Consider the following 15,124-nt stretch of genomic DNA (forward strand, 5'->3'; position numbering starts at 1 on the left):
AATGTAGGCACTTTAACATGACTAAATAACTACTGTATTCACAAAACTAATAAAGACATGAGCTGTAGATCATCTGCAGGCACAAGTATCTGTGGTTTCTTTGAAAGACTTAAGGATCCGATGGGGGGGGGGGATTTAACCAGAAATGGACTGTGACAGTAAGAGCACAGCTGGGCAATGAAGTTTGGAAGAATAAGATGAGGATGACAAATTTCACAAAATGTAAAGTTTTCAAAAAGTGCCATGGAGAACCGTTGATTCTGCTTTGTGTATATTTTGGCAGATGACATCACAGCAGGCAAAATAATGGTGCAATTAGTCCATATTATAGAAGATAAGAATTTTTTTTATATTAGATATTTTTCGGATCCTTCTCAAACCGTGCTGTTTGTTTTTTTCCATCAGGTTTGTTTCTGTGGATATTTGCCTCTTGTAAAATGAGTAAACACATTATTCTGCTTGCATCGCCTTAAATAGTGTCATGATTAGGCAGTACAGCAGACTGCATGCGGTCTGAACTCACCGTTTGAGCTTACCAAGCCGTTTGAGCTTCATGCGTCTTCGATCAGGTGCTATCTGGAATGATGATGATGGTAACTTTGTATGCGGTGAATGCATGGACTTGGCTAATTATACAGTGAGCTTTTCTTTGAGGAAGATGCAGCTCGGATGGATCAGCAGCCTATCACAGGATGCTCACTTCCAAGGACCAGTTTGTCAGCTAAGGATTGTCAGCTAAGGATTTGACCTGTGGATAGAAGCTGGAGCACTCATGCATGCGAGTGGAGAAAATGCAGAAAGATCCCAAAGCCGTGATTTGAATCCAGGACCTTTTAGCTGCGAAATGGAACAGCAAGCAGCTGCAGCTTGCACTGTTCAGTTCACGTCTGCTGTCGTTGTTTGCTGAAATGGCAGGTTTTGCGCTGTATTATTCAAATATTATCATTGCAAAATAAAGGCTGTGCATGTTAACCTTAACATGCTGAAAATATTATTTCATCTACAGCATCAAATCTTTGGGTTGCATAAAAGTTTGAGTTCTTTATTTAAACATTTTTGGGTCCGTTTTTCTTTTCTTTTTTTCTTTCCAGAACCTCCTCTCAGTCCTGTTAGCACCATTAGTCAGATTAATTGCCCTTAAGAGACTTTTTTAAGTGATTGATAATCTCCCATCTGAAATTTCATGAGCCCCCACAGCCATTCTCCTCGATTCTCCCTTTCCTCACATATTTTTTGTCATAAAATGCATTCGACTGTGATCTCTTAACATTTACCCCCCCAAAACTCCCGCAAAGCCTATTTCAAGGATCTGCCTCGCTGTGTTTTATCTCGACACACTCACAAAAAGATCGACTGACTGTTTGAGCGGCTCTCCTCCCTTCCTCCACCGGGCCGTCGCTATTTCTTTGTTTCATGCTTCAGTGCAGCAATCATTACAGGACCCGATGTCAATGGAGGCTTTTGTGAAACTGCAGAAAACGGAGGGGTGGAGGGAGCGACCACTGAAAATCACCTCTGACTTCCTTCTACAGGAGGAGTCATTTCTGCTTTTTGTTTGGTGCTTTTTGAATGATTGTATCCGTGGAGGTTAAATGTTCCTAAAGCATAATAATGCAGCTAATTTGGAGGCAGCTGCAGGAGAATATTATGATTGAATGCAAATGGAAACAGCTTTTATAGCTCCTGCAGTCAGTCACAGTCTGGTGGGTTTTGGAGTAAATCAATGTTCCATATCAGAGTCAATTAACTCATAATATGTGCCATTAAATCTGTATAATGTTTAATCAAATGTTTAAAAAAAAAAGCCACAATATGGAGTTAAAATGAAAAAGCTTTGAAAAAGGTTTAAACTGTTACTGATGAAAATGCAAATGTGACAATTTAAGAGACAAAAATATGACATTCTTCTGTCACTTTAAACCAAAATGTTTTTTTTTTTTACTTAAATCATCTAAATATAAATACAAAAATAAGAAGAAAAAAAAACAGGCGATGGATGCTTTCAAAACAGATTCTTCAAACTTTGCCCCCTCAACCTGCTGCTGTGTGCAGATTATTTTCCACATGTCCTGTCTCTGGGTTTCAGACTTACCATGTGAAGAAACTGGTTGCCAACATATATATATATATTTTTATTTGATGACTCCCACCTACCCTCTTCTATTGCTGCCCTGTGCAGCTGCCCATATCAAGCCCTCCATTGATAGCAGGGCATCTAGTTGTTGGAGCTATTTCTGGACGGCAGCCTGGCTGACTCAGACTGGAAACTTTCTAAAGTGTCTCTGCTCTCGTCTGGTCTGCACACAGATGATTCAGCCCTAATCAAAATAAGTCCAAGACAACGTTCTTTAGACGAGAATAAATGCTTTTTTTTTTTTTCCTTTAAAAGACATCAGTCTGGTGGAAATTTTGAGCAAGGTTTCCATGTTGAGTCACTGACCACCTTCTCCTCTTCATTCTTATCTTCCCTTCTCTGTCGCTCTGTCTCTCTCTCTCTGTATCTCATGAATCCATGGATCTTGTCAGCCCTTCCCTGATGTGCTAAATATATCTCCCGCCTTTGGGAATCACTGCCACATTAGTTTCCTGATAGATACTGACGCTCCCATTGTGTGAGGGAAGTCTAATGAAAAGATGATATTGACTGCAGGCTGCCTGCCAGCCCTTCCCCCTCCTTCATCCTCACGCTGCTCACACACACAGCTCAGCAGACTAAATGCTTCTCTTTGAATTAGCTTTAGCCCTACATTATCATTATTGTTAGCTTTGATAACAGCTTTGCTTGTGAAAGTGCCCTGTGCATGAAGAAGAATCACTCATTAGCTAATTCGTCTTTAGGTACCAACGTAATTTGAGCATTTTTATGGTTAAACCAAAACACTAACTGCACTTGACTAAATGCTGATAACCGGATCAATTATAACACCTTAAGGCCTCCATCTGCTGAGCTAATTATAATTGGTTACACTTATCTAAATGGCCTTCTCTTAATGATTATGTGTCCATAGACTGATCAATATTGGTGGAGACTGAATGTTGAGATGTAGATTAATAACTTGTCCATTTCCTTGCAAATCTAATGTGGCATTTCTTTTTTTTTTCTTTTTTTTTAATGGCTTCTAGTAAAACAACTGGGTGTTTTATTGTTGTTGTTGTTTTTTGGGGGGGTGGGGGGAAAGGATATGAGCCTCTGGGCAGAAATACTGCAGCTTACTGACTCCAAAAAACCAAGATTATGTTGGCAAGGGATTGTTATACAGGCTTGATAAAGAAAACAAGCTGTTTTCTGCAGGATCAGTAAGTCATTTCTACTTCCTGTAAAAAAAACAAACAAACAAAAAATAAAACAGAGCAGACTAGCAGGGAACACATGTGATGTCGTTCAAATTACAATGCCAAAGTTTCCATACTCCTTGAACTTTTCCACCTTTTGTCCGTTTGGAGCCACACTTCAAAGAAAAATACTTTGAAGTGTGGTTTTATGTGATGGACCAACACAAAATAAAGCGTAATTACAAAGTGGAAGGAAAATGATACATGGTTTCAAGGTGAACATATAAAAATGTGAAAAGTGTTTCCGGCAGCTGTGTTCAACCCCCTACGTTATGATCTCTCTAAAAATAAATAAACAATAAAAAAAATCGAGCACAACCAGCTGCCTTCAGAAGTCAAGTAATTAGTAAATATAGTCCATCTGTGTCTTAACCGGACATTTGGTCTTATATGTTGGTCTTTCATATAAGAACCTAACAAAAAATGGTTAAACTATAAGGCAGCAATGTGAGAAAAAGTGGAAAAGTTTAAGTTTATACATAATGTTTATACATAGTTAGGCTTTTATTTAAATCGGATTTGCATTTTTTTTTTCTCTGTCTCCTTGTGGAGCAGAGAGCAAATACATCAGCATTTATATATTAGACAAAAATATCCTGGACCTCTAAAAGATGTACAGCATTGTCTCAGACATTAATGGCTCAGGATGTTTGTAGCTTTGGTTTTGTTTACAGCACAGAAGTCCACCCAGAGGATATTTTCCTTGCAGGCTGGATTTTTGTGGTTGCATTTTTCTTTTTTTTTTTTCTTTTTTTTTGCAGCTTTAGTTGTAAAATCTTGAGGGAGTGCAGAATAGTAATTTTAGTGCAGCGACCCAGAGCAGTGGTCTTATTTTTTCAAGGCATCACCAAGCAGCTGCTCAACTCTGGAGTTTATTTATCTACAGCTTGAAAGGGTAAGTGTCTCCATGCAAAACACCACACCACCGCTCTGGAATAACAATAGAACTCCTCTTTGAAACCACTTGTTAAAAAAGGAAACTTAAAAATAATAGGAAATAGTTTAAAATCCAAACATTTCTATTTCAGTTGTAAGAAAACAATAAAAAAAAGTTGCAGTCGCTGAATCACTTCACTTGGGGGATGTTTAATTTATTTGAAAACACACATTGCTGGCAAGTCGGTGATCATTGTTTCTGAACATGAGCCTCAGTTGCTCAGCAGTTTTTGTTCTCATCAGTTCAAATTTAATTCAATTCAAAACGCTTTGTCGACTCCAAAGGGGAAATCAGTTTTGCTGTGACTCATACAAGTTTATCCAAACTGTTCTAGATCCTGTGACTGCAATCTCCTGAAGAGGTTGAATGTTCAACTCTTTTACCCTCACAGATGTCTGACCTTTACAGATGTCTTCTATGGAAAAACTACTATTCTAGTTTGCTAATTATACCTGAAGCAAAGGGAGCAAATACCTGTTTTTTTTTTTTGTTTTTTTTTTTACCTTTTTCTTTGTATGCCCATTTGTTTTTCTGAAATCTAATTTGTAAATAAGATATTTCTTTGACAGGGATACATATCCAGCAATTGTTTTTATTTTTTTGTTTTGTTTGTTTGGTTTTCTAGTTTATTTTAGTAAGTTATTGAAACACACACATTGACGCCCCTAACTTCTACAGAAACACATGAATTCGTGTTAGTCTATTCTATTGCAATGAACGGGACACTTATTCAAAGTTGCTGTTCCAAGCAGCCTGCAGTTCATCTGATTTGTGGTAGGGGGCAGCATTGTGTTGATATTACTGCTTCAAGAATCGTTCCGCTAAAATTAAAGACGGGCATCAAAGGACGATTCAAAAGAAGTAGGAATATTTAAAAGTAGGAACATCTTTATATTGGGGAGAATATGTACCTCAAACGGTTTTTTTGAAGCAGTCAATGATTGGAAATTTACTCTGAGGAGTTAATTCAGCACCGGAGATCTGGGTGTCAAAATTAGAGAAAGTACAAACAGGCTAGTGATTTTAGGGGAAAAAAGGAAAGAAAGAAAAGAAAACACATATGGAAATCTTGACATTGAGCAAATTGAAAAAAGAAATGGACTGAAATAGTGACGTTTAAAAAGCAAAACTATAAATCATATGAATGGTCCAACTTACAGGAAAAAGAATACAATAAATGTAACAAACCACTAATATGCTGCAAGTTGTTTGAGATTCTAACTACTTCAGAACCTTCAGCTTTTAAACAACTGGGAATTTTCAAACTCTTGAACTCGCTGTCAAAATGAAATGCAAAATTTACTTTTATCTGGAAGGTGTACCACTTGGTAAGAGGCTTCTGCTGATAAAATCTGACTGACAAGCAGCTGGAGAAAAAATGGCACTTCAAGCAGTAATATCCCCCAACCTGTTGACTCTGTTGAAATTCACAGTCTTCTTGAGATTGCAGATATCTCGCACTTTTTCCTTCCGCGTTACTTTCCATTAATATGCATGGATACAAGGCTTTGTGAACAATTAGCCTCTTTAGCAATGACCAATCCAGGTGTTACACTTGAAAGGTGTTAATGGCTGTCGTGTCCTGGCATTACCTTTTTTTTTCTTATTTCTGTCCGCTTTCATTTTTGACTGGGCTTATGTTATGTCAGTACGATCATGAAATTTAATTATGTTCGAACTTGCCTATTGTAATTCACTGAGATACACCTGCGTGTCGTATTTTTGGAGTCGGTGACATCACAGCTCGGGAGATGCTGTCATCACACAGCTGGCAGGGAGGAGGGAGGACTGCAGCACAGGAAGTGCAGCAGCAGGACACCACGAACGACAGGAATCACGACATGACTCTTCCCGACGGAGCCGCCTGTTAAACCAGCGCAAATATCCCACCGCGGCGGTCGGATTCAGGGGGGGACATGGGGGCCTCTCAGAGCGTCCAGATCCCCGGTGGAGGATCCGAAGGTTACCACGTCCTTCGGGTAAGAGCAGCTGCAATGGTCGCCTGCGCGGCTAACATTAACGCTCCTCTAGGAAATTAAGACACACGTTCACACTGCGGTGCACTGGTTTGTATCTAATGGGGGAACATGAGGAGGATTCACATACGGAGATATACGTCCGCCATAGGAAGCGTTTCCTCGTTGCTTCAGATGTGAATCCAAGTGAAAACAGCTGCACGTCTTTAACGTGGAGCAGATTAACGAGGCTGACGCGGAGGCGTCCGCTCCGGTTTCACTGGAGTGCGTCAGGAGATGAATGCATCTATGAATTGAAATGAAATGAAATTAAATGAAATGTTGGACGTGTTTAATGCCTGTTTGTGCCGTTCTCATCTTCGATTCGCAGCTCTCAGGAGATTATTCTCCTGGATGCCAGAATAACCGGTGTGGCCACTACATGACTAATGGGGAAAGGTGTGTCCTGTCCCCACCTTTAGTCTGAATAGAAGTGATTCCTGGGATAGTTTTATCTGCACATCCAACTCTGGACTCAGGACCAAATATCATTTGGAGATCCTCATTCAGTGCAGAATTAGGTCAAGCTTTACTAAAACCAGCTGAGCTCAAAAACAAGAAAACTATATGGTCAGATAAAAATAATGTAAATGTAAACATGTCAAGGACTCTGTTTCTCAATCATTTACCCATATCAGGACCAGATGGGATCCTTTTTAAGATATTTTAGCTTACTTCATGTTGTCAGTCTCTCTTCATTCATTTTTTTTTTCTTTATGAAAATTACAAACAAAAAAGTAGGGCTTTGCATCAAAGCGTATTGTCCCTAATCTGTTATTTTTCTTCTTTAGGAGCAATAAATGTATATTATTTCCAAACCTAAGGAGCGATAAAGGTCAACAGCTGTGATTTCAATATCCAATATTTCAACACCAAAATAATATATTCTTATACTAAAGCTTTATACGAAGAAAGTTGAAACCAATTACAACCAAATAAGTCTAGTAATAGTGAAACCAAATAGTAATAATAAACTAATAGTGCGACTTATTTAAAATTAATCTCAACCCTTTCGTGCATGAAATATGATCCTTTGAGTCAGGATTTTTTTTCCAAAGTGTTTTTGATTTTGAGTTTAACGTATTTAAGCAAATCTGAGGTTAAGACATTAGTTAATATAACAAAAGAGAAATTTGTATTTATCAGACCAAAGTTATTATTTTCATATATTTTGGCATTGTTTTTGCAAAATATAACCTTTAAAAATTCAGGCATACTGCTGTGTGGAAAACAGGTCACCAAATGAAAGTCTGTGCATTTCGTTTGTATATTTTGTTAAAAAGTTTACATCTTTAAAATTAATTTTAAAAGTTGTTTTGCAAAATGTAATTTGAAAAAAAATCTCAATTTCTGAGAAATAAAATTGGATACCCAGATATATATATTCCTATTAATAATGGCTAGAGTCACACTAGATGTGTCGTATGAGTTGCACACAATAGAAAAACTTTGTTGCTAAATATTTGGAAGGACATTTGCCTCGTTTCCAAAAATCTCGAGGCTCGTGAGGGATTTAAAGAGGCATGAGAAGAATCAGGAGACCTTTGCTTTCTAAGAAAAACCTGCTGGTCAGACTGAAGGTTGCCAGAGAGAACATAGACAAAGACTGGAGCGTTTATAAACGGCATTTAACAACTGGGCGGGTTTTTTTCTTTTTTTTCTTTTTTTTTTTTTTTTTTAAACTTGTAAGGCAGGTGTCTCCATGTAAAATCAACAGTCACTGGCGTAACGTATGACAAAGATGACCTTTATTTACATTAATTCGTTTTAATATTTTTTAACAAGTTTGACCTGCTGGCTGGCGTTGCAGTGACCTTTCCCCTTTACGTAAAGATCTGCTGTTATAACTGATGAGGAAAATTGAAAAGTGACCCCAAAAAGCCTTAAACCTCTTAGGGTGCGGTTTGTTGACATAGTGCAGATTATCCACAATGTAATCCCTTGATTGTAGTCAATTTATTCTCAGACATCTCAGTTCTGTAAGATAAAGAGTGGAAAATACTCTTGTTAACGTTAGGGTGATTTAAATCTGCCTCTGTTCTTGCTCAGAGCCACGTGTCGCCGTCATTCATCACCACCTTATTTGTTCTTCAGACGAGTTAAACCTGCTTCACCATAAAACGCGTTTAACCCAGAGGATTGTATGTTTTCCTTCTGAGGTCATTAAGTTAGAGCTTCTCAGACTCAAAGAGGACAAAACTGTATTTGCTTCTTTAAAAAAACGTCTTAGAAAGTCCACATACCCAGGATGCTCAACTGACTTTTTAAAAAAAATACCAAGAAAGTAACTGTTTTCATTTCCTTTTTGCCTTTTTTACCTGAACTTACTAATAGGAACCATTTGGTAGAGAATCCAAAAATTGTGCTCAAGTCTTTACTGTATGTAACAACAGTATTATATAGTAATGTATTACTACCTTAGCCTGAATCCATAATACTTATATAGCAGCTTATTTCATAGCAGTTCAAGCAGATCCTTGACATTTTAATATTGCATATAGTAAAATCAGGACGACAATAGGGTGTCTTGCATTGTTTGACTGAAACTTCTTGTCCTTTCTTCATCGATGTTTTTAGGGCCAGCTGAGAAACCAGCTGTCCAACAGTAAAGGCTGTAATAAGGAAGTTAGGCCAAACTATAAGACAAAGATAAATGTACAGTGGAGGCAAAACTCAAAAGCTATTCAGTGACAAGTCTGCAAAAAATGGAAAAACTGAATAATAGTCTTTATTTTGCTGTAGCAGGTAAAAAATAATAAGAAACCATTTTCTATGGACATTTGTAGGAAACATTGGACATCATATTCAACTAATCACAACACTTCAAATGGAAGACAAGTTAGAAAATTTCCAAAAGGGCCAGATACTCAATTTCAGAAAATGTATTCATGTCCAAGCTGGACTGTGGGGCATAATTCACTAAATTCATTTTCAGCTGTCAAATTTATGAAAAAAAAATGTATGAAACAGAACTAAATTTGTATCCATTTTATTTTTTTTAAACAACCCATCCCAAAGTCTGACCTGGGCCTCTTTAAAATTACATCACAGAAACTTTACATCAAATCCCCGCAGGCGTCGGTGAACTGAGCCAACGAGGCGAAGCGAAGTGAGCCGAGATCCCAGAGGCTGATGTGAAGAATTCAATTCATGCCAAAGATGGTTCTAAATATGGACAGTGTGTTTTGTTTTTCTTTTTCTATAATTGGCTGCCTATATTTATTTAGGTGCATAACAGCCTAGTTTTTCAGTGACTAATGCACATACCCATGCAATGTCAAATATTCTGTTTTCATCTTTCTCCGGTCTCTGTTGGTTTAAATTTTTTTAAACCAACAGAGCACAAAACGTACATATCACACAGGATTTCATGTAGGGTCTGTTTGAAGGACCGGACGTACGTCTTCATTCTTCATTCCTAATTGTTCTGCTTTGGTGCGCTTGTCCTGAACTGAAAACCCCTGTGAACCTTTTCAGGTGCAGGAACATTCCCCGGGTTACCACGCACGACTGGAGCCATTCTTCGATTTTATCATCTCAGTTTGTGACACTAGACTGGTAGGTGTTCATGTGAAGCATCCCAATCCAGGGCTCGGACCGCCATCTTCCTGTTTGAGCGCTGATTTTTAAAGTATTAAAGTATGTTCGCAACAGAACAGGGACAACGACACCCTGAAAGAGCTGCTGAGAGTGAACGTGGAGAGGCCCGTCAAGATGCTGCTGTACAACAGCAGGACGCAAACTGTCCGGGAGACGACCATCACACCCAGCAACACGTGGGGCGGCCAGGGCCTTCTGGGGCTCAGCATTCGCTTCTGCAGCTTTGAAAGGGCCAATCAAAACGTTTGGCACGTCTTGGTGAGTGTGCAGGTCTCGTTGAAGCTCTGTTTGCCATCAGATCCACCGAGTTAATGCTTGCGTGTGTTGTTTCTTTATTGAGGAGGTGGAGCCAAACTCTCCTGCAGGCCTGGCTGATTTGAGGCCCTACGTTGACTACATAATCGGAGCGGACACGGCTATGCGTGAGGTATGCCCTCTGTGCTGATTGGAAGTCTTTTGTGTGGCGGCTTGCAAAACGATTTACTCTTCAACTGCAAACATCAGAATTTTTTTTATTTTTTGGCAATTTCATGTCGGAGTGATGAAGAATTTTGAATTGAAATTAAAATTATACTTCGGTCTCTACGTGTTTTTTCAATAGAAGTACAAATCTGAAAAGTGTGGAGTGCATTTATATTCAGTGGTACTGAGTCGGTACTTTGTGGATTCACTGCAAATGCAGCTGCATCTCAGTTTTTGCTCTGTCTCTACCAGCGCTTCATTGTTTGCCCATTCTTTTCTACAAAGAGGAATGTCAGATTGGACGAAGAGTATCTGAGAACAACCGTTTTCAAGTTGCAGGTTGTCATGACTTGGACTAGGCCATTTGAACACACGAATATGCTTTGAGCTACAACATTTCATTGTAGTTCTTGGCTTAATGTTTAGGGTTGACATCCTTCTGAAAGTGAAGCTCTGACAGCTTTTCTGTCAGGATTTGCTCCTGTATCTGCTGAACCAAAGCATCCAAACAACACGACGCTGCCACCGCTTTGTTTACTGTATGGACTGACACTTTTACTAGGCACTTAAGATCAAATTTGCTACATATCTATACCTGGCCTGTGTTTTTGTTCAGAGCGAAGACCTGTTCTCTCTCGTCGAAGCACACGAAGGGAAGGAGCTGAAGCTCTACGTTTACAACACAGACGCAGACAACTGCCGCGAGGTGATCATCACCCCAAACTCCGACTGGGGCGGAGATGGCAGGTATGATGCGCGGAGAAAACGATCCACGTTGCCTTTTGACAATGGAAAATTCAGGTCATACTTTTTGAAAACACATTGGAGAGATTACCTTTGCTGATCATTTTACTGCGACATAAAAAAAAAAGAGGCACAAAACCTAATTGCCTCCGGTGCAAATCTGCCTCCTCTCTACTTGAATCTTTATGGGCCAGATGCATGAATGAAACTTCACCTAATTCCAAAAAGCAGGTGCAGGATACATATGGTGCCTCCTGAAAGTGATTGTGAAATCTGATTTTCTCTCCCATCTTTAGCCAAGAATAGAAAAAGACACTCCCCTGGCTAGTCATTTATCTTCAAGCAGGATTGTCAGCTTGGCATGACTGAAGGAAATACCAGAGTACGGGATTGCATACTATTTGTCAACTGGTGCATCAGGCAAGACGTACCTTGAATGCTTCTCCTCCAGCAGTAGGAACGGTAGTGATTTTACTGCATTGGAGGAAGATCTGGTCTTCAACTAGCCAGAGTTTTATATATCAGGCTCTTGCACGTCCCTTTGAAACTCGTCATGCAGGCCAGACGTTTGAAAACTCCTCCCACTTTACCGCGTCGTCATTTTGACCCAGTTCACCCGCCGGCTGACTGTCAAGGAATGCTTTCCATGTGCATGAGAAAAGCAGACTTTTCAGAGTAAAGATTGCATTAAAATGAACAAAAAACATAAATTACTTGATTATAAACAAAAGACTAAGATGCTGACAAGTCGGGTGAATGTGTGACCCCTGACTTATCTGCTGTTCATAGACCCAGACAGCTATTAATGTGTTAAATCATTAAATGTTTTAGTTTTGCTTTCAGAGTTTCACTACGGGTTTGGTTTGGTTCAGCATCTTATTTCTGGAAAGAAAAACAACTTTCCTTTCTTGAGCCGTTCTGCTGTTTTGTCCGCATTTCTGTTTCCGCAGTCTCGGATGCAAGATTGGGTTTGGTTACCTGCACAGGATACCTACGCTTAAGGAGGAAAAGAACTCCCGTTTCCCTTCGCAGAATCATAAGGCGTCTCATATACCCAAAGACGGCTACACGGAGGTAAGGTGATGTGTCCGTGGCAACTCAATCCGGAAAAATTACATATTGCTTCATGTCTGTCGAGATCTTGTTGATGACATTTAGAGATAAAGAAATTCTGGTTACCAGGTCCAACTCTCTGCTGTCATTCCAACCGTTCCAGTTGTCGTCTCGTCTTCTGCTCCAACTGGATTAGAGCAGCCTCTCAGCAGCTTGTCGGTCAGCTCTGAGCCAACGGCTGTCCTCGTTAACACGCCGACAGGTAAAACACTGAATCTGATTTTTTTAATCAGATTCTTTCAAATTTTTACTGGCCAATCCTGGATCTACCAGTCGTATTAAATTGACCTTTCGTCCCTGCCCACCCCCATCGTTGACATGTTTCTACTACCATCCTGCTGTTTCAGGATTTCCCATCATTCCACCGCCCAAAGATGTAATTCCCAAACAAACGCTCCCTGTGACTGTAAATGGTGCTGCAACACAACCAGGTTTGTGAGCTTGTTTTTTTTACATCGCAAGTATCCAAATGTTGCACAAAAGAACAAACGGCTAAAGAAAATGAACCAAGGGTTTCGTTAGGTACGTCATATAGTTATCTCGAATACCAGAGCTATTGACGGCATCACACTACATGTTAAAAGTTCTGCAACAAGTTTAGAAACGAGATCATTGAAACTGCTGTTAGTTTGGATACTTTGCCAATTAACTTAAATTGTGTGTGTTAGTTGGGGAAAAAAAAGAAAAAAAAAAGGGATTGCTGCTGTTTTTATAAACACCTGGACTCCAGTCTGTGTCTAAAGTTGCTTTGATTTCTTGTCGCTCAGGCTTGATTCCCCTTTCTGGAGCTATTCCAGCCTTTCCTAATCTCCCGAACTTAAACGCTGCTTTGCCTGAAGTGGGTCATGTTCTGCCGCCTGGACTTGGGACACAGCATGACGGTATGCTGCGCTTCACCTCTCTGTGCTTAGATTCTTAATAATTGTGAATGCTATTTGAAGTTTTGTATTTCACAAAAATACAGTGAAAGTAGCTGCTTGTATCGCACACATCCTCTTGTTTAAACATTTTCATTTGCTGAAAATGCTTGATGGCGTGTAATATTTCAAAATTCTTTTAAGCCATCTTGTGTTTGTATGTTTTCAATTTATTGACAGAGAAAGGCCATCCACAGCAACATGCGCATATGTGAAAAATTCCCCCCTAAACTCCGTGATAAACTGATCAGAGTCAGGATTTTCTGATAGATGGCAGAATTTACGACTTAAGTCATTCTGGTCCTGAAGCAGCAGTGCCTCACATTATTGCATGTTTGAGTCAGTATGAGGTTGTTTTATTTTTTTCCCGAGTCAGATGCACACACTTGTTTTTCTCAACAGTCCACAGAATATTTTCTGAAGTCTTGGGCAGCATGAGGATGTTTGTTTTTTTTTTGTTTTTTTTTTTGTGGAAATGTGGGACAGGTCTTTGTTTTCTTTTTGGTCAGTAGAGGTTTCTCTCCCACGGATGCCGCGTTTGCTTCGTTTGTGTGAGATTGATTCATGAGTACTGAGCGAGGCCTCCAGAGCTCTAGATGCTGCGTTGCTAGGTGACTTCCTGAATGAATTGCAGATGCACTCTTCCAGTAATTTTGCCTCCTGGCAGGGTTCATTACCATAAACATTTTTCTCCATTTATGGGAAATGGCTGTCACTGTGGTTTCCTGCAATCCCAAAGCTTTAGAATCGGCTTTGTAACCTTTTCCATACTGATCTCCATGTCTTTGAACATAATTTGTTTGTTTCCTTTTGGAGTTGTTTCGCCTACTTCATGTTGTCAGACAGGTTCCATTTGAGTCTTTTATTGATATTACAGGTCTTGCAATTAATCATAGTAAACCCCTGACTTAGCAAGCAGGATGATTACCTTTTTAACTAAGGGTTTGTCTAATAAATACAGTCAGGATTTGAAAGATGCATTTTATGTTTACTCAAAGATAAAATAAATCTTCTAATGCAGCTTTATTTCTGTTGCTCTCTGCAGCTCTTCCTCCTCTCAACCTTCCAGCCGCAGTTTCCAGTGTTACTCCTTCCGACTTCATTTATCCACCCGTTGCTGTTAATTCACACACCACCATCTATCCCTCTTCCACCATCCACATGAACAGTTCACTGACCAAAGCCCCCAACCATTCATCAGTGCCCAACTCCGGAGCAATTAATTTCACTGTAACTGTGGACTCATCTTAGCACGAGGGAACTCATAAAGACGACACCTCGCCCTCAAGTCCTTTCACAGCATAAGCAGTCAGTCGCTGACAAATGGGTCGTTTAAACCATGTTTGCATACGAGCTCCTGGAGGACGCTGAAGATACATGCGAGGAGTTTCAGCTGAATTTAGACACAATTCAAGGCTGGTACTATGCATTTTCACTTGTCCTCAGAAGCCGATCATAAAATGTGGGAAAACTTGAATGCGGTTGTCGGTATCATTTCATTTTAGTGGTTAGATTACTGAAAAGTATCAAGAGGAACATTTAAAAAAAAAAATGTAAGACTTTGAACTGCTGAGGATTTTTTTTCCAGGTTTGTTTGCACTGTTGTAAAACCATCTTTGAAAAAGAAAAACACATAAAGTTTGTTATAATCTTGACTCCAGTTATTCTGTTCTGGTTTTACCTGATTCTTTTTAAGGAAAAACATGCAGTTCCACACTCAACCAGAAGATGGTGGTATAGCCTTGACTACACGTGGTGGTTAAGTATTTGAGAAACTTTTTTTTTAAATCGAAACTTTGAGCGCTCTGTTAATTTCAAGAAGTTAAGATAATGAAAACCCAACATTACGTTTCTCAGACAAATTGTGGTCAGGAAACCTGCCATCAAACTACCAACAACGCTGATCTGACTGTTCAGTCACTGAATCTCTACAAGGTATGAAATCAATTGAAAAGTTACGTGGAAGGAAAATGCAAACCTTCCAGCATCAACTGATGTTAAAT

At 39.4% G+C, this 15,124-nt stretch overlaps 1 protein-coding gene across 3 annotated transcripts; it reads left to right on the forward strand.

The window, feature by feature from the left end:
* The first annotated feature begins 5,897 nt into the window (after positions 1-5,897).
* LOC103134283 (Golgi reassembly-stacking protein 2) lies at positions 5,898-14,776 on the forward strand. 3 transcript variants are annotated; one of them, XM_007546460.2, is made up of 10 exons: positions 5,898-6,249; positions 9,763-9,843; positions 9,940-10,143; positions 10,226-10,312; positions 10,964-11,094; positions 12,042-12,165; positions 12,274-12,406; positions 12,552-12,635; positions 12,972-13,085; positions 14,167-14,776. In XM_007546460.2, exons 1-10 carry the CDS (start codon positions 6,187-6,189, stop codon positions 14,370-14,372), a joined length of 1,227 nt encoding a protein of 408 aa, XP_007546522.1. In that variant the 5' UTR covers positions 5,898-6,186; the 3' UTR covers positions 14,373-14,776. The 3 variants fall into 3 exon arrangements, with proteins under 3 accessions (XP_007546522.1, XP_016524121.1, XP_016524122.1); XM_016668635.1 differs by lacking the exon at positions 12,972-13,085; XM_016668636.1 differs by lacking the exon at positions 5,898-6,249 and having other exon boundaries at positions 7,305-9,843; positions 9,926-10,143.
* Positions 14,777-15,124: the final 348 nt, after the last annotated feature.

This window comes from Poecilia formosa, unplaced genomic scaffold (assembly GCF_000485575.1).
Source record: "Poecilia formosa unplaced genomic scaffold, Poecilia_formosa-5.1.2 Scaffold16, whole genome shotgun sequence".
Lineage (NCBI taxonomy): Eukaryota > Metazoa > Chordata > Actinopteri > Cyprinodontiformes > Poeciliidae > Poecilia > Poecilia formosa.